Genomic DNA, 26,516 nt, shown 5'->3' on the forward strand with positions numbered 1-26,516 from the left:
GGAATATTCCGTGTTCAGACACTTTCTTATCCAGCTAGTAAATTAAATCTGCACCAAAATCACAGAAAGCACTGACTCTTCCATATAAGGAAAGACAAGTAATATATTAATAAAACAACTTTATTGAAAGAATAAGGTTAGGGGAATACATGTTCTAATTAAAACCTGAAAACAATGTTCAAGTTCCATCACTATCAGAACTATAACATCATACACTACTGCTTGCCCTTGCATTCAGGTGCCACACAAAAAAGTAATTATATCTTTCCTGTAACAAAGCCAACAATTTCTAGAGTAGTCCTCAAGTACATTGAAGTTCCATTCTTTCTGTTCTGACAATCAGCCAAATGTTACCTTGGTCTTTGATCTGTTTGTGCTATATACCAAACTCCTATGTATAGCCAAGCCAACTGCTATGGTAACATGGCATGACAACTATCATACATTAGTAGTTAGCAAGACAGCATAAACAGATCTGGGACCAGGCTATAACATTTCTACGACTTGCACACCAGCTTGGTATGTACAGTAGCCACCTCCACCAGCATCAACCTAGGAAGGTTAGAGGGGGGACCATTTCAGTGGCTTCTCTGCTAGTAGATGTTCGCCTGTCTGTCCTGTTTGTGTGTGTGTCTCATACTTTCGTCCTAGTCTTCACCAAGTAGCTCCTCATCAAAAGCATCTTCCTCCAAGAAGTCCATGATATGATCATGTACAGGTGCAAGAAAAAGCATGTGAACCCTTTGAAATTACTTGGATTTCTGCTTAAAATAATAACACTCAAACAATTATACATTTTCATGTATTTACTGAACACACCATGTACACATTCACAGTGCAGTGTCCAAAAAGTATGAACCCTTGGATTTAACAACTGGTTGACCATCCTCTGGCAGCAATAACTTCAACCAAATGTTTTCTGTAGTTGTGAATCAGACCTGCACAACTGTCAGGAGGAATATTGGACCATTCCTCTTTACAGAACTGTTTCAGTTCAGCAATATTCTTGGGATGTCTGGTGTGAACTGCTCTCTTGAGATCATGCCACAGCATCTCAATCAGGTTGAGGTCAGAACTCTGACTGGTCCACTCCAGAAGGCGTATTTTCTTCTGTTGAAGCCATTTTGTTGATTTACTTCTGTGTTTTGGGTCGTTGTCCTGTTGCATCATCCAACTGTTGAGATTCAATTGGCGGACAGATAGCCTTACATTCTCATGTAAAATGTATTGATAAACTTGGGAATTTATTTTTCCGTCTGATAGCAAGCTGTCCAGGCCCTGATGGTTTGGAACAGCAAAGCAGCCCCAAACCATGATGCTCCCTCCACCATACTTTACAGTTGGGATGAGATTTTGATGTTGGTGTGCTGTGCCTATTTTTCTCAACGCATAGTGTTGTGTGTTCCTACAAAATAACTCAACTTTAGTTTAATCTGTCCATGGAATATTTTGCCAGTCGCGCTGTGGAACATCCAGGTGCACTTTTGCGAACTTCAGACAGCAGTGGCTTCTTCCGTGGTGTCCTCCCATGAACACCATTCCTGTTTCGTGTTTTACGTATCGTAGACTCGTCAATAGAGATGTTAGCATGTTCCAGAGATTTCTGTAAGTCTTTAGCTGACACTCTTGGATACTTCTTAACGTCATTGAGCATTCTGTACTGTGCTCTTGCAGTCATCTTTGCAGGACGGCCACTCTTAGGGAGAGTAGCAACAGTGCCGAACTTTCTCCATTCATAGACAATTCGTCTTACCGTGGACTGATGAACATCAAGGCTTTTAGAGATACTTTTGTAAATCTTTCCAGCTTTATGCAAGTCAACAATTCTTAATCTTAGGTCTTCTGAGATCTCTTTTGTTTGAGGCATTATTCACATCAGGCAATGCTTTTTGTGAATAGCAAACTCATATTTGTGAGTGTTTTTATAGGTCAGGGCAGCTCTAACCAACATCTCCAATCTCGTCTCATTGATTGGACTCCAATTAGCTTTTGGAGAAGTTGTTAGCCTAGGGGTTCACATACTTTTTCCAACCTACACTGTGAATGTTTAAATTATGTATTCAATATAGACAAGAAAAATATAGTAATTTGTGTGTTATTAGTTTAAGCACACTGTGTTTGCCTATTGTTGTGACTTAGATGAAGATCAGATCAAATTTTATGACCAATTTATGCAGAAATCCAGGTAATTCCAAAGGCTTCACATACTTTTTCTTGCCACTGTATGCCTGTAGTAAAGTCAAACCAGCTAGACCTCCAGCCTGAGCTTTTATAAGTCATATGATATATCATAAAGGGTATACATTCATTCTTGCATTCAGCAGCCAGAAGGCTTTTAATTTTGGGGGGGAATCATATATCAGTAGCCTAAGCAGCTGATAGTGGGCGCTAGATCTGCACTATTGTCTAAGATTGATATGCATTCCCGGTAATACACTCGTGTCCGCCATGGACCGGCATGTACATAAAGCATCCTCCATTCAGGCTAAATTGTCCGAAAATACGTTAAATGGTGGTGGAAAAAGGGATTTTCAAAACGATTTAGTGACGAAGCATGCAACCCATGAATAGCATGTCCTTTACTTATAATAGGAAAATAACTATCTGGATACTTGATGAATGGTTGCTGCTGCTGCTGATTTCAAGATCTATGCGATGCTTGATGGAGCTGCTGGGAAATCCACATGTATACCTAGCCTGATTTGCAACGTAGTCTGATGCAAAGTGTGCTGTGCAGGAGGTTCGACTGAACTCTGACTGTTGATTATGAAAACAAATCAGATGAAGTGATTGTTTGGATGGAATACAGTGCTAATGCAGCCATACTGCACAATCGCTCTTGCTTTTGGGTGGGACCAGCACCAAAACTAGGAGGGAATATGTAAATAAACTATGAATGTTAATTGGTTTATTATAATCAATAAACTATAAACGTTAATTGGTTTATTATAATCAGATTGCCGATGACCTTATCCCTTACGAAAAAAGATTGCAGTCAGAGTGCAGTATAACTGGAGTCCACTGCAGTATAACTGCAATTAGAGTGCAGTATAACTGAAGTATGCTGCAAATACTGTGTCCAAAATAACACCGTTTTTTTACTGCAGTAATTTTGCAGTATAATTAAGCAATAAGGCCCAAGGAGAAGACTTCTAGCTATACCCCAATGACTCTCATGTAGTTCTGCCAATAGTCTGCTTTGCTTGCTTTGTGGAATCACCACCCTGTAACCCCCAAAGAACAGAGTCATCCTCCCATAATGGTAAGTTCAAACTTTCTTTTGACATAAATGCTTAACTATTTTCAATACAGGATCTTTCTCAGTTTCAAGTGCTGTATCTATAAATGACACTCTACACGGTGGATTTGGGGTAGGACCCCTACAATCACTCAGGGGGAGTCTGGACAATGCATCTGCATTGCCATGCTGCTCTGATGGTTTGTACTGTATCTCATATGTGTAAGCTGCTAAAATCAAAGACCATCACTGCATTCTAGCTGCTGCAAGTGTTGGGACACCTGTTTTAGGACCAAAAATCTTAGGGTGTGTCAGCAAGGTACATTTCCTACCATACAAGTGAAGTTCAGAAAACGTTCTAAGAATGTTATTTAAACTCTGTCTCTCCTTTATTTTGTTAAGTGTGTTCAGGTGTGTGTGATTTACCGGTATTTACCCCACAAAACCACTCCCTTTTCCTGGGATAAATAACTGAGAGAAACCGGTAAATTATAATAAATAATTTATATGAACAGCAGGGCGTGAAATGGAACTGTTAAATTATATAAAATGTCTAAATCTGGCTGCTCTACAGCCTCTGCATGATGAATCATCAACACTCAGGGTGGGGACAGACAGCCCATTTCAGTATGGAGCACACTTCACAATGCATGTTGTAGACCTATCATCTCATCATGGTTACTTTTGTTCTTGTGACAGGTAGGCCGGCATTTGCTGCAGCATAGTCTATGCTACAGTAATATAAAGACCGAATACACGTCTAATTTATTCATCTCCATCTGGCTTTTGAAGGTCACCTTATTTTTTAATTGTAAAGATGTTTTGTTTTTATTATTGCAGCTCCTGAGTTTTAAAACAGCCTATCACTCGAATATCGTTGCTTTACATCAGTGCCCGCGCGAGCATCGACTCCATTCAAATTGCATCCAAAATAGATAATCCTGTTCTAGATTGATACGGTGCATTCGGAAAGTATTCAGCCCCCTTTACTTTTTTTCACATTTTGTTACCTTACAGCCTTATTCTAAAATGTATTAAATCGTTTTTTCCCCCTCATCAATCTACACACAAATACCCATAATGACAAAGCAAAAACAGATTATTAGAAATTTGAGCAAAAGAAATACAAATGAAGCTGAAATATCACAGTTACATAAGTATTCAGACCCTTTACTCAGTACTTTGTTGAAGCACTTTTGGCAGCGATTACAGCCTCGAGTCTTCTTGGGTATGATGCTGCAAATTTTCCCCATTAATCTCTGTAGATCCTCTCAAGCTCTGTCAGGTTGGATGGGGAGCGTTGCTGCACAGCTATTTTCAGGTCTCTTCAGAGATGTTCGATCGGGTTCAAATCCAGGCTCTGGCTGGGCCACTCAAGGACATTCAGAGACTTGTCCCCAAGCCACCCCTGCATTGTATTGGTTTAGGGTTGTTGTCCTGTTGGAAGGTGAACCTTTGCCCCAGCCTGAGGTCCTGAGCGCTCTGGAGCAGGTTTTCCCCTCAATCCTGACTAGTCTCCCAGTCCCTGCCGCTGAAAAACATCTCCACAGCATGATGCTGCCACCACCATGCTTCACTGTAGGGATGGTGCCAGGTTTCCTCTTTGGCATTCAGGCCAAAGAGTTCAATCTTGTTTTCATCAGACCAGAGAATCTTGTTTTTCATGGTCTGAGAGTCTTTAGGTTCCTTTTGGCAAACTCCAAACAGGCTGTCATGTGCCTTTTACTGAGGAGTGGCTTTTGTCTAGCCACTCTCCCATAAAAGCCTTATTGGTGGAGTGCTGCAGAGATGGCTGTCCTTCTGGAAGGTTCTCCCATCTCCACAGAAGAACTCTGGAAGAGTGACGATCGGGTTCTTGGTCACCTCCCTGACCAAGGCCCTTCTCCCCTGATTGCTCAGTTTGGCTGGGTCGCCAGCTCTAGGAAGAGTCTTGGTGGTTCCAAAGCAGACCTTTATGGTAGAGTGGCTAGACGGAAGGCTGTTGTATTCGGCGCATGTGACAAATAACATTTTATTTGATTTAATGTAGGGCTCATAATGTATTTAATGTATGGCTCATCAGGCTCAGGTAGCATCAGGCTTGAATTTTCGATCAAAGCTCTAATCAAATCCAGACAGGCCCATTTTTATGCTTTTATAATGCTTTTGAATTTGGCAAGAAATACTGGGTTACCCGGGAGAAAAGTGATTTATTCTCGGAATGGAACATTTGCAAAATACCTGGAAAAGATTCAATCTTAGTCTGTTTGAATAGACTGAAATTAATGGCTTTGTATGCGTTACAAACATGGCATGCTAGCTCTATCCTGCTGGCGCAGTGGACTAATTCCAGGGATAGAGATCATAGTTTGAATCTCACGGATTTCCATGTGAATTACTGTATCTGTGCATGGAGGTCAAAAAAAGTTAGCAGTGTTACTACAAAACTTTCACAACATTTAGAGAATGTTCTCAGAATGTTATGTAATTACCTTTAAGCCTCTTAAGCTGACAGTACCCAAAATCGGGCTCTAGAATTACTTAAAAATATATGTATATGTTTACATTATTTTATTGATTTCCCACCATTTTATAAGTCAGAAGACAGACATTCATTCCTTCCTAGGACCATGTAAACGTCCTCTGTTGAATAAACGTGTATTTGCCTCTCTGTCGGCTGCATCATTATATCCATTTATATTACTTCACTGCAACGTTATGTTAAACGGGCGGTCCTTAAAAAACATTTATCCAGATCGACTGCTTCATGGCACAGACATGGCAAAGCAATCGCTGAATTTGTCTCAAGCAGTGGAATCTAAATACATAACTTTCATAGCTCTACGATAAAGAATGCAACATACGCACTTCCTTAAACCTAAAATGAGTAAGAAGAAGTAATTTTGTGTGGAAGTCAAACATTTGTTTTACGTCGGAGGCAGACACATTGAGCTCTTTAGATAACCCTTCTCCCCTTGTTTATAGGAGGGGCACCTGTTGTTGATTTAGACGTTCACAAATGTTACAGATTTTGACTATCACCAACGTCATATGTTTGTTAAAGTAATAAAGAAGGTGAAATATTTTGGGTAGAAAAACAGAACTGTATATGGACATATTATAAAGTATGAAAAGGCTTATTCATTCACAATTTGTTTTATTTATCATATCATATTTGTATATGTTTAATTATACTTTTATTGTGTACTAGATCATATCGGTTGGATCGTTTTTTTTTCTCAGACATAAATAAACAATTCCAGGTGAAAAACAAAGGTCATAGCTTTCTGGGGGCAGTGACAACAATACTACATTAATAAAATATTGCCCTCTTGCTAGATTGATGACTAAAGCCACAGCAAAACTGTCAGTTGTCAATTCAACTGGTTTTAAAAACTATGATTTCCATTCTCAGAAAGTTGATAAAACCTCCCAGGAAATGTTTCAGGGAACCAGAGTAAAATGTTCTCAGAACCTCCCTGTAACCTAAAAATTAACATTCCCAGAACAGGCAAAATGTCCACTTCTGTTTGCAAAACATTTCGTTTTGCGGGTCAGGAAATTTATGTGGCTTACTTCCCACAACCAATGTGAAACCAAAAACAGACGTTCCCAGAACGTTTAATGTGCTAGCTGGGGAGCGTTAATCCTTTTAAATTCCAGTCGACAGAGGCGGAGCAAATCTGCCTGCTTATTCAGCTCTCTCACTGCTTATTTAGAGTGGACTGTACGTGACGGATTTAAACACGAAAGGAATGATTTTCTCTAGAAACATGGTATAGACAGGGCGTCCGCGAACCAAGCAGATGTGGCTCCGGCCATGACTCATCCCAGGCTCAACACGGTTGAAGCGGCGTTGATATTTATATCCGTCGCACAGCTGAGCACAGGTAGGCTATAAGACAAACTTTGTGCGACCACTGCATGTATCATGTGTTTCGTGAGAACTTGTTTAGGCGGTAATTGTAGGCTGTTTTTCTGTGTCATGTGTTGCAGTTGGACTTGAAATTTAGGCAACAGCCTGACAGTTTGAGTGGACTCAATCATATGTCGGCCGTTCATGTATGATATAGTTTGCGACATCTTTTTGTTACCACATTCTGTATCCTGAACATTAAGTCAAATAGTTACTCTAACCATATGAAAAATAGCTAATGTCAAAAGATCAGTCGAAAGCGCTTGGTTTATTTTGAATCAACGTGATAGAAGTTCACATGCATGTGCTCAATTCATATGACTTGGCTAAACTGTAGGCTACTAATGTCATAAACCTAATTCGCTCTACTTTTGAAATGAATTGCTTTCGCTGAGACTGAATTTGTTCCATCTTTCTAAACTGAACCAAACACAAATTGTAATACCTTTTACATTTTTTAAATTATTATTTATAAACGTTTTCTACAGTACTATGATGAAACCATTTAAAAAAATTAAATAGGTAGATTTAATGTAAAATCATGATAAGAGGCTCTTTACATTGTGATAAGAGGCTCTTTACATTGCTGGTCCAACTCGAGGTGTCAAATGCACCCTCCTCCACAACCTTAAAAATATTTTCACATGACCCTCCCCTTGTACTGTAAATAAACATTTCACCCCCCCCCCCCCTCATAAAATTAACAAAAACATGATATTACCTCCATAAATAACAACTGTAGCAACTCTGTGTTTATAAACTAGGATATCGATTTTACCGCTTCAGCGTGTTTTTTTTTGTGGCACAGTTGATGCCATGCAGGTCTAACGGGCCAGAAGGTTGAGGGTTCGCGGACCACCACGGACGAGCTCACCCTGCCTGTTTTGTCTGCAGCTACGATCATAGCCGGCTGCAGACAAAAATGCTGGAAATCAGATGTTCAACATTTGGCTGCTATACTCATAGAAAACAACTGCAAATCATTTTCCACCAACAGATTTCTGTGCCAATGTACCACACACAACCAATAAACAACGCATAAATGCATACCGATTTACTAACTTTGAGCGTTCATCATCATCAGCTTTGACAAACTCAATTTAATTGAGGTGTTAATCTCGACAAACCGAAAATACATCCACCGCTTCCTACCTTGTTATTTTTAGTATTTACGTTGATTGATTACTGCGTTGTTGGGTTTAGAGTTTGCAAGAAAGGCATTTCACTGTACTTGTGCATGTGACATTAACTTGAAACAGGATCGATCGAAGGCTTGGTTTGACAATCCCCGAATGTCATTAAACTTTTGGGTGTTTTGTAACAGATGTCTCTATCCTTTAGTCGAATGGATTTTGCGCAGTTTGGATGCTGTAATTATCAGTGTGGATGAACGTGTGCAGGTAGCCAATTTGTAAGTCGCTCTGGATAAGAGCGTCTGCTAAATGACTTAAATGTAAATGTAAATGTAGCGCAATCCGGTTAAAACATTGTGACTAGTTGTTTATGCCACACATACACTGAGTGTACAAAACATTAGGAACACCTTAATATTGCGTTGCACCTCCGTTTGCCCTCAGAACAGCTTCATTCTGTCTGGGCATGGACTCTACAAGGTGTCGAAAGCGTTCCACAGGGATGCTGGCCCATGTTGACTCCAATTGTTGCCACCGTTGTGTCAAGTTGGCTTGATGTCTTTTGGATGGTGGACATTGCAGTTCTTGACACACTCAAACCGGTGCGCCTGGCACCTACTGCCTACTACTATGCCCCGTTCAAAGGCACTTAAATCCTTTGTCTTGCTTGCCCATTCACCCTCTGAATGTTTCAATTGTCTCAAGGCTTTAAACCTGTCTCCCCCTTCATCTACACTGATTGAAGTGGATTTAACAGGTGACATCAATAAGGGATCATAGCTTTCACCTGGTCATGGAAAGAGCAACTGTTCCTAATGTTTCGTAAACTCGATGTAAAAGGTAATACATTTTTTAAAGTATTGAAGCATTAGGTTCCCGGTTGACGAATAGCCGCTCGGATTGGAAAGGAGGCAGAATAGAATGTGTGTTAAGCTTTCCTGAATAACTGGGCCTGCTGGGAGCATATACCCCGCTGTTTCCCAAACTCGGTTCTCGGGACCCCAAGGGGTGCACGTTTTGGTTGTTGCCCTAACACTACTCAGCTGATTCAAATGATCAAACTTGTTGATTCATTTATTTGAATCAGCTGTGTGGTGCTAGGGAAAAAAACAAAAGGAGCAGCCCTTGGGGTCCGGAGGAACGAGTTTGGGAAACCCTGATGTAGGCCTATCTGGTCACGACTTGGGAGAATGATGATCGGCAACAGCCAGCTCATCAGTATTAGAAGTAAAAAAAAATAGAACCAGACTGGTCTGCAACTGTGCCTTTCTATAATCTATCGAGAGTAGACCCACAACTGATCCAAATGGAATGAAACATTTAAATAACAGGGCTTTTGCTCTATTATTCAAGTTACATTTTCACTGCATATTGCAGCCTAGAGTAGAATTGTACTCACTTGAAAACAATAATGCAATTATTCATTGGATTGTGGTGTTGTAGGATAATTGTTTTGTCCCTTAACAAGATCAATAGGGGAGCTTTTTGAGCTGCGTCTCTGCGCTCTTCTTTCATGTGTAATGATGGACCTGGTCTCCCCACTGCCTATCAGCTATTCCTCTCTTGTGGATTTTATATATAAAATTGGTGCAGATTTGATTAATTGTATGCGTGGTATAATTGCAAGATAACACATTGCAGATCTGGACAAACAGTCCAACTGTCACTATGGATGGAGTGCAGGATAGACAGTTGACTGGTATACTATACTGAACAAAGTTTTTCAAAATTTTTCCTGAGTTACAGTTTATACAAGGAAATCAGTCAATTGAAATAAATTCATTAGGCCCTTATCTATGGATTTCACATGATTGAGCAGCCATGGGTGGGCCTGCAGGGTGGGCCATGGGTGAGCCCACCTACTAGGGAGCCAAGCCCAGCTAATCAGAATTAGTTTTCCCCCACAAAAGGGCTTCATTACAGACCGAAATACTCCTCAGTTTCATCAGCTGTCCAGGTGGCTGGTCTCAGACGATCCCGCAGGTGGAGGGGCTGGAGTGGTTACGCATGGTCTGCGATTTTTAGTCCGGTTGGACATACTGCCAAATTCTCTAAAATGAAGTAGGAGGCGGCATGTGGTAGAGAATTGAACATTCAATTATCTGGTAACAGCTCTGGTGGACATTCCTGCAGTTGGCAGGCATTGTCATTAATACGTGTCACATATCAGTTTGCAAACAATGTAATAAAAAAAAAATGCAGGTGTTTCAGCCTAGCTCCGTGCTTTCTGTGTTGGTGGGGCAGCCAGCGGAAAATACGGAGAGTAGGGGTTGCTTATGTTCTCTAGTTGCGCCATGATTGGCTCAGTGTTCTGTCACTCATGGGGACACTACGTCACTGCCAAATCTAAGGGTAAAGCTCAAATTCAAGCCCCTTCGGTGCTGCCATAGCGTTACATTAGAAGTGCCCATCCAAGAAGGCTCAAGGTCATTGGCCACAGATGAAATGACGTCAAATCACGTTATATCCACAGAAGCTTTGATTGGACTGAACATCATACTTTCAAAATCTTAGCTAGCAGTCATCATCATGAACAAAGTTCACAATATACTGGCAAATCCTTTTTAATCCTTGTCATATGAAGAGAAATAATGAAGCGAAATTATAGATAAAACATATCTGCTCGTAGGCCATTGGACATAAACATTACACAAGTTGGAAATTGCAAATTCAACAATGAGTGGTTTAGAAGGAATCAGTAGCTAACTGCAAGCATTGAAAAGCAATCACTAGCCTGCTATTCAGTGGAGTGGGTGTGTGGTCCCTATTCTGGGTTTAAGGTACGGATGCACAATATATCGGTGAGCATATCGGAATCGGCCGATATTAGCTAAAAATGCCAGCATCGGCCCGATGTCTAGTTTAACACCGATGTGCAAAACCGGTGTCAAAGCTGACATACGTTTAAATATAACGTAAGTAGATGACGTCATGACGCCACAAAAAAATACAGCGCTACACAGAACAAAAGCAGAAAAATACTAAGCGCACTTCCAACAACTAAACAAGTTCAAGTCCAGCAGTCATTTGAAAGAGTAAGAACATTTCAGCGAGACAACTCAAAGGCAAAATCCGTTAACGCCAAGATAATGGAATTAATTATGCTACTTGCTATTAGCTTCACAACTAACATTTGGACCAGCGATGTCAGCCCTATGAGTATGCTGAGTCTGACAGCACAGTGGGTCGATGAGGATTTAGTGCAGAGGAAAGCCGTATTGCATGCTCAAGAATGTGCTGGTTCTCATACCGTTGCTGCCATTTCAATGGCATTTGAAAACATGTTTGAAACTTGGAAACATGAACACACTCCTAGCTCCAACTGACTCCAGAAATAAACTAATCAACTGCGTCTGCAGCAGACGTGACACCCTCTGTCATGGCATTGAAACGCCTGCTCAACGCCAGAGAGATATGTATACTGTAGCTAGGAAAGTAATACTAAGTGTATGTTGTGTAGTCAGCTGTTGGTAACCCATGTGACTCACCCTAATAATTTGGTGTATTTTCCCCCTTTTAATGTTGCCTACTGTTCTGACTTGGTGGTGCACATGTAGCCTATAACCTGTTTTAGAGAAATGTAATCATCGAATATTGAAAGAGCTTTCATTATCTGCTTATATGCCCCCTTTATTTATCCTACAGCTCTGACTTGGTGTACAGGGAGAACACTGTAAGAACGGCCCGTGTTCTGAACTCTGTCGCTGTACATTTCAAAAGTGTTGAACAAATAGTTATATTGACTAGGTCCATCCTAGCTCGCTCATTAATGTCTTAATCGAAATCCCTCTTATCCGCTTGTTGTCCCCTTATGCCATAGTTTGTACTAGAGGTCGACCGATTATGATTTTTCAACACCGATACCGATTATTGGAGGACCAAAAAAGCCGATGCCGATTTATTTATTTTCATTTTATTTGCAATAATGACAATTACAACAATACTGAATGAACACTTATTTGAACTTAATATAATACAAAAATAAAATAAATTTAGCCTCAAATAAATAATGAAACGTTCAATTTGGTTTAAATAATGCAAAAACAAAGTGTTGGAGAAGAAAGTAAAAGTGCAGAATGTGCCATGTAAAAAAAGCTAACGTTTAAGTTCTTTGCTCAGAACATGAGAACATATGAAAGCTGGTGGTTCCTTTTAACATGAGTCTTCAATATTCCCAGGTAAGAAGTTTTAGGTTGTAGTTATTATAGGACTATTTCTCTCTATACGATTTGTATTTCATATACATTTGACTATTGGATGTTCTTATAGGCACTTTAGTATTGCCAGTGTAACAGTATAGCTTCCGTCCCTCTCCTCGCTCCTACCTGGGATCGAACCAGGAACACATCGACAACAGCCACGAAGCAGCGTTACCCATGCAGAGCAAGGGGAACAACTACTCCAAGTCTCAGAGCGAGTGACGTTTGAAACGCTATTAGCGCGCACCCCGCTAACTAGCTAGCCATTTCACATCGGTTACACCAGCCTAATCTCGGGAGTTGATAGGCTTGAAGTCATAAACAGTGCAATAGCTGCTGGCAAACGCACGAAAGCGCTGTTTGAATGAATGCTTACGAGCCTGCTGCTGCCTACCATCGCTCAGTCAGACTACTCTATCAAATCATAGACTTAATTATAACATAATAACACACAGAAATACAAGCCTTTGGTCATTAAAATGGTCGAATCCGGAAACTATCATTTCGAAAACAAAACGTTTATTCTTTCAGTGAAATACGGAACCATTCCGCATTTGCGCTTGTTAAATCATCACCCGTTTGTTGAAGTAGGCTGTGATTCGATGAGAAATGCAGGACACACTAGATAAACTAGTAATATCATCAACCATGTGTAGTTAACTAGTGATTACGTTAAGATTGATTGTTTTTTATAAGATAAGTTTAATGATAGCTAGCAACTTACCTTGGCTTCTTGCTGCCCTCGCGTAACAGGTAGTCAGCCTGCCACGCAGGCTCCTCGTGGAGTGCAATGTAAGGCAGGTGGTTAGCGCGTTGGACTAGTAACCGGAAGATTGCAAAAACGAATCCCCGAGCTGACAAGGTAAAAATCTGTCGTTCTGCCCCTGAACAAGGCAGTTAACCCACCGTTCCTAGGCCGTCATTGAAAAAATAAGAATGTGTTCTTAACTGACTTGCCTAGTTAAATTAAGGTATGAAAAAATATATATATATATAATTTTAAAAATCGGCAAATCAGTGTCCAAAAATACCGATTACCGATTGTTATGAAAACTTGAAATCGGCCCTAGTAATCGGCCATTCCGATTAATCGGTCGACCTCTAGTTTGTACATCTCAATTGTCAGTAGAAAGCACATTTGTTTAAGCAAGTCAGCCATATCAGCTATGTTTAAAAAAAAAGGCTGTTTATAAGGCTGAATGAACTGTTTCGCTGCCAGACAAGGCTCCGCTGATAGCCAGGTATAGCAGTGGTAAGGTGTTGGGACTGCTGTTGAGACTCTTCTGTTGGGACAGCTTGATGTAGGCCCTAACAGTTTGTGGGCACTGTTTGTCACCGTTATAGTGCAATTAAAGTATTGTTTAGTGTGTTGTGTAGTGGCTATGCTGGCATGCATCCCACATGTTTTTGTTTGTTTGCCTAACCAAGATTTATATGCTAAAATCTCCACTGATAAGAGCAGCATCTTAATGACTACACAGTAACATATAAATGTAAAAAATGCTCAATGTTGTGATGAGTGAAGACTTCCACCTTCCTCATCACTTATTTGGACATTCTAGATAGAGCAGGTGTACATTCTAACTGCCAAGGAATACTGATCTGCATGACCGTACATGAGCCATCTACATGACTGTACTCTGCCCTTCCCATTAGCCATAGTGGCAAGCAGGGGCCAGAGAGCCTGCCATTTCACTATGGGTCAGGCTGGCACAATTATTGTATAATTGTGTAGCCGACAAATATGGACAATAACCATGAAGTTTACAAATAATGAGTCATGTTAATACATTCATTTTAGGAGAAGGGAATTCAACTTCATATTCAAGTAGATATAGTTTATCCAATATGTGTTTAATTTTTACATGAAAGGGTCAAGTTGGCAATAATTGTATGAGCAGAACAACACGGTCGGGAGGAGAACATTAATTTCCAAATGTTCATAGTGGTCAAATCCATTCGTTTGTCAGACTGGGTGTCAGGTGTTGTATTCATCAGGTACACTTCCCTCCGTATGTTTTTGGACAGTGAAGCTACAGTTTAAATTTGGCTCTGTACATTTTGGATTTGACATCAAAGGTTTCATATTAGGTGACACAGAATGTCTATTTTTTACCATATAGAAGTGATAGCACTTTATGTATCCAGTCCCCCCATTTGAAGAAGTCATACGTATATGATAAAATCACTTAGTGTATTAAAGTAGTCAAAGTTCAGTATTTGGTCGCACAGTCCTTGCACATAATGACTCCATCAAGCTTGTGACTTTGCAAACTTGTTGTATTCGTTTACAGCTTTGTTTAACCCAATAGGAAGTAAGTCAATTTCCTGAATAGCTGGGCGCATATGTGGCCACATTATTATAGGACAACTTGGGAGAATGATGTGCCGTCTGTTACAGCTCATCTCAGAATACAGCCAGACTGGCCTGCTACTGTGCTTTTCTAGACCTTTTGAGTGTAGACCCACAACTGATCCAAACAGAATGAAACATTCATATCACAGGACTTTCGGTCAGTAATTCAAATGACATATTCACTGCAGTTTACAGCGTAGAGTAGAATTTTGTACCCACTTAAAAACAACAATACAATTGAAGTTCCTTGGCACCGTGAGGTCACCTAGGCAGAGGGCTCCTGTACATTTGAATATTTTCTTCTGTTTTTTTTTGTTTGAAACATCTTACTTTTTTTCCTTTTTAGTTTTGAACAGCCAAATGTGTACAGTTAAGGTCTGGATTGCATCCATTTGTTTCCTGCCTATGAATTCATGGAAAATCATATTTCTAAAGATGGCTAGCTAGCTATTCTACCAGGCTACGGTAGCAATGCTAACTAATGTATTTTGATTTGAATACACCAGACTTATGAGTTGCGTTCATATAGTACAGTTCAAATCACTGACCATTTATAAACCGTACATGCTGCTAGTAGTAAAACAATTTGCAATGTGGTTTTATATCGATTTGTCATTATTGTGAACCCCAGATGGCAATTAAGACATATCTAGAGCCACAGGTTACTTACCTGCCTGTCAGAGCTGTTTTCTTTCTTGTAAATAGGCACTCATCTACTCTGCCTCATTTGCAGTCTTACCATTGACAGGTTAGGTTGAGTGCAGCTACTTTCTGTCTGCACTTTATGATTAGGTATAATTTACCAGACATCTGTTCACAGTAGAGTGCCTCTTATGCCAGAAACCCTCTTGTATCTTAGTGTGCCTGCCCATGCTTGCCATTGGTCAGGCACACTAAGAAAGTCCTCGACTTTCACTATGGCTAATAGGAAGGGCAGAGTATAACGTAAACAGTCAATGGTAGATGGAGCGACAGTTTTGACCCCAGCTCAGATGGGAAAAACTTGTGTGGAGTGAGCCGGCATCATCCCAGATGCAGTTGAAGTTTACATACACCTTAGCCAAATACATTTTAAACTCAGTTTTTCACAATTCCTGACATTTAATCCTAGTAAAAATTCCCTGTCTTAGGTCAGTTAGGTTCACCACTTTATTTTAAGAATGTGAAATGTCAGAATAATACAAGAGAGAATGATTTATTTCAGCTTTTCTAGTTTGAGAAATAGACACCTCACAAGTCCTCAACTGGCAGCTTCGTTAAGTAGTACCCGCAAAACACCAGTCTCAACGCCAACAGTGAAGAGGCGACCCCCGGGATGCTGGCCTTCAAGGCAGAATTTTTCTGTCCAGTGTCTGTGTTCTTTTGCCCATCTTAATCTTTTCTTACTTACATACTATTTAACGAAGCTGCCAGTTGAGGACTTGTGAGGCATCTGTTTCTCAAACTAGACACTAATGTACTTGTCCTCTTGCTCAGTTGTGCACCGGGGCCTCCCACTCTTTCTATTCTGGTTAGAGACAGTTTGCGCTGTCCTGTGAAGGGAGTAGTACACAGCGTTGAACGAGATCTTCAGTTTCTTGGCAATTTCTTGCGTGGAATATCCTTAATTTCTCAGAACAAGAATAGACTGACAAGTTTCAGAAGAAAGGTCTTTGTTTCTGGCCATTTTGAGCCTGTAATCGAACCCACAAATGCTGATGCTCCAGATATTCAATTAGTCTAAAGAAGGCCAGTTTTATTGCTTCTTTAAATCAGCCCAACAGTTTTCAGCTGTGCTAACATAATTGCAGAATGGTTTTCTAATGATCAATTAGCCTTTTAAAATGATCAACTTGGATTAGCTAACACAACGTGCCATTGGAACACAGGAGTGATGGTTGCTGATAATGGGCCTCTGTACGCCTATGTAGATATTCCATAAAAAATCAACTGAGTGATGGAGGAAGTCACCCAGGAATATTGTAAAGGCATATGGACAAGTGAATTCATTACCACACTGTTTAGAACAAAACATCTATTTGGAAGGGATTAGTCTATTCATCTTCCCATCAGCAGTGTTGTGGGGTGTTCTGGTAGTCTGGGAAATCGAGCTTTGCTCAGACATGTAGCAGGGACCTGAGATAAGGACATGAGAGATTCCCTACAGCTTCATATCAACCTGGCGAACATTACCTCCTATAAAAGTTGGACGTAGTCCCATCCAGTGGCGTTCGGTGCCGTTTAAAAGATGAGGGAGGACGATTATTTTCACGAGCATGGCCTTATTTCTATTACAACATAATGGTTCTGTCATTCATTTTCCATTCCCCCAGTTCAATGTAACATCGATTTGGTTTAGGCTACTACATGATACTCAAATTTTACCTATACCCATCATGAGGTTGCTACAACCTAGCCTATGAATGAAAGTTGACAACGTAGGTGCACACAGGTCGAGATTTTTCTTTAGGTGACACATTCAATACTGCCTTGCACACTCTTGCCTGCATCTAGCTGATCTAGGGTGTAGTCATTAGTCCAACAGTTGCAAACAAGAGTTTCTATTGGACAAAATCGGGTATGTTTATCTTTGTTCCGTTTGCTTCCTTTTTAAGAAACATTTTAACAGAATAGGCAGAATGAATACACCCCTGATTACACATAAACATAGTTCACTTTCATACAGCCACATACAAACAGCTTGTTGTATTCCTTCTCGCATCTCTGCGCTCTCCTCCTCTCACATCAGCTGTCTGTGACCAAGCGAAATAACCTTTCCAAGCCTTCCTATCATAACCGCTACACACAGACTACATCGTTGTCACCATATTAGCTAAAGTAACGTCATAGTCAACATAGCTAATAGAACTAACGTGTTAGTAAGTTAAACCTGCTACAATCATGGAGTACAGTGTACAGTCAGTAAGCAGTTTGGCTTGGAAGAGTTCCAGTGTTGGATAGTCATAGCCAGATAGCTAACATAGCATCCCTAGCTAAGTAAGTGAAAGTAGAAACAATTACGGAATATATCTCTCTTGCTTCGCCTTCATTTTTGAGGAAATTAATTTGTTAAACTGTTCAACTATTGTCTTTCTCTCATAGTCAACTACTCACCACATTTTATGCACTGCAGTGCTACTAGCTAGCTTTAGCTTATGCTTTCAGTACTAGATATATTCTCTGATCCTTTGATTGGGTGGACAACATGTCAGTTCATGCTGCAAGCGCTCTGATAGGTTGGAGGACATCCTCCGGAAGTTGTCATTAATTACTGTGTATGTCTATGGAAGGGGGTGAGAACCATGAGCCTCCAAGGTTTTGTATTTAAGGCAATGTACGCAGAAGAGGACGGAAGCTAGCTGTCCTCCGGCTACACCATGGTGCTACCCTACATAGTGCTGTTTAGGCTACTCTAGATCTTTATTGCAAAACAATGTGTTTTTTAATCAATTATTTGGTGACATATCAATATATTTAGTATAGGATAACTTTTTTAATGTTTCACTATTAAATAAATAAGGAAATTCACTGAAGAGGACGGTCACCCCCTTCCTCTACTGGTCCCATCCTACAGAATAGACCACCAGTTCCTTGTGAGTAGGAGAGCCCTGCTGTCCTCGTGGCTTTATCAAAACAGGACAGGAGTGGGTAGGCGTCCAAGAAGAGCACAATATTATCTGGGTGTTAAACTAAAGGGCATTATAGAATACTCTTTTATTTGTTTTTAAGAGCATGTCCAGGATTACATAACGGGCAGGAAGCATCAGCTTCAAAAGTACGAGTGGCCACTAGCCATAATGGCCACTATCCATAGAGGTCTCTAGTAGGCATTGGTCAATGGCCACTGAGCGCCTCCTATTTGTATTGCTGAAAGAATGTATGCAAAGTGGTTCTAAATTGTTGATAAAAACTACCGTTTTCCATGCTGTACCTGAGACAGCTTGTCCTAAAACATGAGGTATACAGTTGTTAATGTTGTTCTTCAGAAGTCTAAGTGATATGTAAGAAAGGCTCTAGACAATCACAAACTTGGGAGTGTACTAAAACCTCTTAGTAGAAAGCCAGGCATCTAATGTCACACTGTTGCGTTTCAGCTCTGAAGTGTGTGTGCCAGCTATGTGCCAACAACACCTGTGAGACGGGTGCAGACGGGGCCTGCTGGAACTCTGTGATGCTGATCAACGGGAAGGAGGAGGCTGTCAAGTCCTGTCTGTCCCCGGCTGAGATGAGGGGACAGGTCTTCTGCTACAGCTCCCGGAACGTCTCCAAGAGAAACTGCTGCTTCACAGACTTCTGCAACAACGAGACCCTGCATCTGCATCCAGGTACTTATGAAGTCATGCTACTTATTACAAAGTCTCTTGTACTGTTATTACAATCTATTGCCCAATCACAATGGTTTTCACTTTCTGGAATTTAACCCCATTGTTTCGAAACTCAAACGCACGTCCCTTAACCATTTAATACTCTCAGCCTGAACTGTGTTTATTCTACCAAAGGAAAGCGTTATGAAGAAATGGAAAACCCATGCGGACATCGTTAGTAGCTAGAGCGCATTCCAGGAGGGATTTCCCGCTCAGGGAGGGATTTCCCGCTCAGGCTGTGGTCTAGCCAGACGAGCTGAGCTACCATTGATTGGCCTAGCGTATCCCGTGACATAATGTTGTCAGAGGTTACCCGCCGCCTGCCAGTGATCCGCCCGTCAGGTTTATAGACACCTCGTCAGGCCAGGCGTGTGGAATTGGGCGAACCGTCGGCTTTGTCGCAGGTAGTGGGCTTAGAGGTAGGTTAGTTAAAGCTGCCGGTACATGTTACTGTTCTCAACTCGGTGACCTCGGTGAGTAAACATTCTCACCTTTGACGTTTTTTAACGTCGCCTGATTTCTGTTACCGCTCACTATGGAAGATCTGTCGTTAGTTATGGTGTTTCGAAGTTGTAGATTTTGAAGCTGTATAACGTCCACATGCTTCTCCCTTTTTAGTTCCTGGCGTTTTACTTTGCTCCCCTCAAAGTTACTCTTCATTAGGAACGGGAGGGTTTGTACACATTATAATCGGTCAAACGTATATTATTAGGATTTAGGCCTTGAAATTGATATACACTGAGTGTACAAAACATTAGGAACACCTTCGTAATATTGAGTTGCACCCCCTTTTGCCCTCAGAAGAGCCTCAATTATCAGGGCATGGACTCTACAAAGTGTCAAGTGTTCCACAGGCATTCTGGCCCATGTTGACTCCAATGCTTCCCACAGTTGTGTCAAGTTGGCTGGATGTCCTTTGGGTGGTGGACCATTCTTGATACACACAGGAAACTGTTGAGTGTGAAAAACCCAGTAGCGTTGCAGTTCTTGACACACTCAAACCGGTGCGCCTGGCACCTACTACTATACCCCGTTCAAAGGCACTTAAATCTTTTGTCTTGCACATTCACTGTCTGAATGGCACACATACACAATCAATGTCTCAAGGCTTAAAAATCCTCCTCACATTCATCTACACTGATTTTGAAGTGGATTTAACAAGTGACATCAATAAGGGTTCATAGCTTTCACCTAGTCAGTCTGTCATGGAAGAGCAGGTATTTCTAATGTTTTGTACACTCAGTGTACAGCTTGCAGTAGCAGTGCTGTACCTTGCAAGTTAACATCGGCTCGCTTCCTAAATAGCCCAAAACCCTAGAATAGAACATCTTGTACTCTTCATATCATATAATTGACCTATCTGACCTTTTCCATATAACTATTTATATATATATATATATATATATATATATATATATATATATATATTAGTATGTGTCATAAAGCTTCTTATATCTATAATCTTATATGTAAGGTTTAGAATAGTCGAATCAGACTGTGCTGGGCTTGAACAAAGGCCTGCACACCCGGTATCTCTCCAGGACCAGGGTTGGTAATAACTGAATTACAGTGACGCTATAGGATCCAGACCAATCATCAGAGTATACTTAGACCCTTTGATGTGAAAAATAAACACACACATTGTGATAAAGCTGTTAATGGTAACATTCATCAGTTCACAGATGATAGTCTACACAACGACTTCGGGTATGAATGGATATGGGGATGTTTAAGCACTTGCTGCTGTTTCAGAGGAGAACTGCGCTATTGCTGACGACCTTGTATTTCAAGAGGGTACGGACTAGACTCTCTATTTCCTCTATTCTTCAGTGCCTGTGCTATGACCTTGATTTCCGTTCCCCTGGTAACCACATTGATTGTATGTACCGAAGCAGAGCGCTCCAACAGCTTCCAAATTGCCCGAGCTACAGAGAAAAGATAAGCTCTATATCAATAACTCATAAATGCCACTTAGACAATGATATAACTGACTACTATCGCGGTGGATGAAGTGTGTATAGCTGTTTTACAGTTCATATAAGGTAATCAGTCAATTTAAGTACATTTGGCCCTAATCTATGGATTCCACGTGACTGGGAATACAGATAGACATCTGTTGGTCACAGATACCTTTAAAAAAGTAGGGGCGTGGATCAGAAAACCAGTCAGTATTTGGTGTGACCACCATTTGCCTCATGCAGCGTGACACATCTCCTTCGCATAGAGTTGATCAGGCTGTTGCTTGTGGCCTGTGGAATGTTGTCCCACTCCTCTTCAATGGCTGTGCCAAGTTGCTGGATATTGGCGAGAACTGGAACGCACTGTCGTACACAACGATCGAGAGCATCCCAAACATGCGCAATGGGTGACATGTCTGGTGAGTATGTAGGCCATGGAAGAACTGGGACATGTTCAGCTTCCAGGAAGTGTGTACAGATCCTTGCGACATGGGGATGTTCATTATCATGTTGTAACACGAGGTGATGTCGGCAGATGAATGGCACGACAATGGCCCTTAGGATCTCGTCACGGTATCTCTGTGCATTCAAATTGCCATCGATAAAATGCAATTGTGTTCGTTGTCCGTAGCCTATACTTGCCCATGCCATAGCCCCACCGTCACCATGGGGCACAATGTTGACATCAGCAAACCGCTCACCCACACAACGCCGTACACGTGGTCTACGGTTGTGAGGCCAAATTCTCAAAAACGATGTTGGAAGCAGCTTATGGTAAAGAAATTAACGTTAATTTCTCTGGCAACAGCTCTTGTGGACTTTCCTGTGGTCAGCATGCCAATTGCGCGCTCCCTCAACTTGAGACATCTGTGGCATTGTGTTATGTGACAACTGCACATTTTAAGGTGGCATTTTATTGTCCCCAGCAGAAGGTACACCTGTGTAATGCTCATGATGTTTAATCAGCTTCTTGATATGCCGCACCTGTCAGGTGGCCAGCATCCCGGAGTTGCTTTTACACCCAAACTTTTGAACGGTAGTGTGTGTATATATAAAGCTGACGTCAATGGATCACGTGGAAACAAGCTCATTTAGATCATTTTATGGATCTTATTGTAACCGGTTAGAGCACATGACTGAAAGTTCAAAGGGTAGATGAGATAACTTTAGCCCACTACAGTTGTAATGTTTGAAATCTATACTAAAATGGCTCTGTGCATGTAAAATGCTGTATCTGCCTAGTGCATAGAAATGTAATATATGATCTAGCTCCTATGGGTACGCTAGCAATGGCTGCCTGTCCACCCATTATGCAATCAATGTTTTGAATGGGGAGGACCGTTCTATAGACTCTATTTCTTGTCATAATGACTGTTCTTTATTTCAAACCGGGGACGTTGATTTCCAGAAATTTGCCTAGTCTTAAGAACACGTTGTTTTCATGCCGTCGCGTAGATATTGAGATGGAGATATTGTGATTTGGATACAAATATTTGAATATGTCAAAAAATGATGAATGACTTGAGATTGCTGCCTTAACACATGCCACCCCCAAAGTAGCCTCCCAACATTAGACACAGATAAGTGGCCTATTCAAAGCATATGGGGAAGTAGATATGTCCCAAGTGCATTCAACTGCTATGCATGTTGAAAAACATTCAATATTTTCACCAGTAGGGCAATGGAGGTTAGAGACTGATTTTTTCCCCTGTTGTTTTGCGTGCTTCGTTGAGTGACTTGCTTTGCTCTACTTGGACATGTGGTAGAAAGGCTTTTAGGTAAAAGGGAAAGACGTGTTATGAAATAGTTGACTTGGGTTGTCGTGTTCACATATCTGAATCTGTGTACAGTTCTCACCCTGTCGATGTTGCAAGACATCTTACTAGATGAGGACACTCAAAGACTATTGCTGTAATTGGAGATAAGACCATCAGGTCAAAATAACATGACGCCACTTAAGCTCTAGACGGCACTTTCTGTTTTGTCGATATTAAGGCTATTTCCAACTTTGAACAATAACTGCTTCATTGCTTTTTTATTCTTGAATAATTTAGTATTCCCATGGTAATTCCAGGACATTTGCATAAATGTCATTCAGTCAGTGCTCATTCATTTCCAAAAATAACGACACAAAGTTAGGCTTACTGTATATGTCTGGCAGTACAGCCAGAGCCATGTCATATGTTGAGTGATTCATAGTCTAGATACTTATCGCCAAGATGCATTTTGCAGTCAGTACATGACTCCATGGAATGTATTATTGGTAAAACAAGCTGAACTTATAAAACCTATGGCCAGTAAAACCCTGCTTCTGTATCTTGTGCTGCTGATGAATCTGTTTGCCTGAGAACATCTGGCATAGAACAGGTCTTTTAGAAACGTGTTTAATTGCAAACCTAACTTTGCATCTGCCAAATTCAAATTTCTCAGGATCTGAGAGGATTTAGATTAGCGGAAGGGCTGTATTCATTTTCTGGATGTATGGTTTTCTGTCTAGCCTGGGTGCCTGAGCCTTTCTGTGTTCATACTAACGCACAACATCGTTTGGCAAGTCAAAGTAGTTTTTAAGCAGAATAGCACCCCATGCCAGGTTCGGTCTGACTAAATGATCATGGAGTAAATGACACTGGCAACCCCATAGGGTTCTGGTCAAAGGTAGTGCACTACCTTTGGTTGTCATTTGGAACACAACCATATTCATAACATTGTTAGCTGCTGGTGAACAGAATGGGGCCTTTGTTTTTGGCGAGATTTCTTCAGCTTCATATTTTGACCACAAGCTGGTACAGTATGTTACTACATGACGTACTGTACATTGTTGGTAGTAATGGGTTAATGAATCAAGTTGAAAATGACCACTAGAGGGCATAGGGATCATGAGAAGTATTAGCCGTTGTATTATTTGAGTTCAGGAAGTATATATATTTTTTCATCCCTAAACATTCTCCATCCACGTTTTTAAAATCTTATATCACAAATGTGTGGGCCATTGCACATTTTAATCTACTGATCTGTTGTTACTGAATGAGGCCCTCTGTTTTTGAATACATAGTACGGTGTGTATGCTTCTGTGTGTTGTGTAGGCTATGTTGAGAGGCCTTCGGAGGAGCCCGGCTGGGGCAGGCTGGAGTTGGCAGCGGTTATCCTGGTTCCCTCTGCCCTGCTGTGTGTGAGCATCCTGCTGGGGGTGTGTGTGGTGCAGGGCCAGCGCTGTGCCTACAACAGGGCCCGCAAGAATGACGTGGAGGAGCCCCTGGACGACCAGAGTCTCATGTCCCCCGACAAGTGTATTAAAGATCTCATCTATGACATGAGCACGTCTGGCTCAGGCTCCGGTAAGAGAGAGTCTACAAATGCATTTACAGTCATAGAAATAGAATCACTAGAACGGACATCCCTTTTCAAGTCAATGGGTCTGTAATGGTGATTCCATTTAGGCGCACACCAGAGGAGAGCAGGTAATGGCGCTCTGATAGACAGACCTCATGGTGAGTGTAGCGTTTTGAATCAATCTGATGTTTTAATATTGAACACCATTTTATTTGCTTGATATGGACACAATGGGCAGAAAGTGAGAGAAACAAGTCGAGTTCAGAGAGTTTTCAATTAGATGATGTTCCTGGCAGATCAGTTGTAACTCCCGAGGGCTCCCGAGTGGCACAGCGGTCTAAGGCACTGCATCTCATGGCTAGAGGCGTCACTATTGGCCCAGCGCCATCCGGGTATGGCCGGGGTAGGCTGTCATTGTAAATAAGAATTTGTTCTTAACTGACTTGCCTAGTTAAATAAAGGTTAAAGAAAATATAACATGAAATCCTGATTCAACTGATTTTAGTTTTTGTTTCACAGGGCTGCCGCTGCTGGTACAGCGGACAATAGCTCGGACCATCGTGCTGCAGGAGACCATTGGGAAGGGCCGCTTCGGGGAGGTGTGGCGAGGGAGGTGGCGAGGTGAGGACGTGGCGGTGAAGATTTTCTCATCTCGAGACGAGAGGTCCTGGTTCAGAGAGGCAGAGATCTACCAGACCATCATGCTCCGACACGAGAGCATCCTGGGATTCATCGCAGCCGATAACAAAGGTACTTATTGACACATTTGGGCAAATGGCACCGTGTTCCTCGTTAAGGGCACTACTTTTGACCATGTGAGACCAACGTTCTCAATAGGACTGTACGCGTACACTAACCCCAGGTGTATGACCATGCCCTTTGCTGTTTTTGCATTGCAGATAACGGCTCTTGGACCCAGCTGTGGCTGGTGTCAGAGTACCACGAGCACGGCTCTCTGTTCGACTACCTGAACAGGTACACAGTGTCTGTGGACGGCATGATCGTCCTGGCCTTGTCCATCACCAGCGGCCTGGCACACCTCCACATGGAGATCATTGGCACTCAGGGTGAGGGACTGGCACCGCAATCCTCTCTGCCTAGATCGGGCACTACAGCTCCCAGGTCCTAGCCACAGCTCCACAGATAAATATACCAAGCCCTCGGCTCTTATTTGCAGTATAGTAGCCTCCAATTCAGTAACAATTGCAGACCTGTGTATCTGTCAGTCTAGCGTTACAATGATGCCATTCCTGCTATAGATGATCTATTTAACATCCCACAGGATTCACATGTATTTATTTACCACAGGTCAGAAGATTACTCACTGCAACTAGGTGAGGGCCTCCTACTGTACGAAGCACTAACAGCAGAAAACCCTCTTTCGTGGAGCACTTTGTTATTCTTAGCTACTTTCACAAGCACGCTTCTTTGTGTCGCTAGTTACTTGCTGTAGTGACCTTGTCACATTCACAACCAAAACCCTACTTCAATAGTTGCAGTGTAACACATACGGTATTTTATTCTGAATGGGTTTTCTTTGTGTCAAACGTTTACACAGTACTACTGTTAATCGATTGTGAGCACCAGACTTCTGTTTTGCAAGGGTCATTAAGCAGTGAAAACAAACATCTATCCTGTTAGCAAGTTATTGACATGACATGAAGTATAACTGTATTGTAATGTGTTATTATCTATTATCTATCTAATCTATTATTCTTAGACCTGGGCATCTATTTTGCAAGGGCCATACAACAGTGACAGCAAACCCCATGTGTCACGTTAGCAAGTTGAAATGACATGTAATATAACTCTGATTTGGGATCTGTCTTACAGGGAAACCTGCCATTGCCCACAGAGACATCAAGTCTAAAAACATCCTGGTGAAGAAGAATGGGACAGCCGTCATAGCAGACCTGGGATTGGCCGTGAAACACGACTCCAGCACCAACACCATCGACATACCGTCCAATCACAGAGTAGGAACAAAGAGGTAACTAGGCAGCTTTTACCTGTGAGAAGAGAGAGAAGGGCATGGGCATGTTTATTGGCCACTTTAATCTACTT

General features: G+C 41.4%; 2 protein-coding genes across 2 annotated transcripts in view; both read left to right on the forward strand.

Annotated features, from left to right (window-relative positions):
- LOC139546939 (cytohesin-interacting protein-like) overlaps positions 1 to 26,516 on the forward strand; it is a 142,727-nt gene that overhangs the window by 98,527 nt on the left and 17,684 nt on the right. The gene's annotated exons all lie outside the window — the stretch shown is intronic.
- The window catches only part of LOC139546937 (activin receptor type-1C-like), a 29,474-nt gene continuing 9,848 nt past the window's right edge, over positions 6,891 to 26,516 (forward strand). Inside the window, exons 1-6 of the mRNA XM_071355926.1 lie at positions 6,891 to 7,107; positions 18,895 to 19,125; positions 24,206 to 24,457; positions 24,972 to 25,202; positions 25,352 to 25,519; positions 26,286 to 26,442. Of these exons, the coding sequence (XP_071212027.1) occupies positions 7,038 to 7,107; positions 18,895 to 19,125; positions 24,206 to 24,457; positions 24,972 to 25,202; positions 25,352 to 25,519; positions 26,286 to 26,442 (1,109 nt within the window). The 5' untranslated portion in view covers positions 6,891 to 7,037. The remainder of the gene's footprint in view (positions 7,108 to 18,894; positions 19,126 to 24,205; positions 24,458 to 24,971; positions 25,203 to 25,351; positions 25,520 to 26,285; positions 26,443 to 26,516) is intronic.

The sequence above is a fragment of the Salvelinus alpinus genome, chromosome 20 (assembly GCF_045679555.1).
Source record: "Salvelinus alpinus chromosome 20, SLU_Salpinus.1, whole genome shotgun sequence".
NCBI lineage: Eukaryota > Metazoa > Chordata > Actinopteri > Salmoniformes > Salmonidae > Salvelinus > Salvelinus alpinus.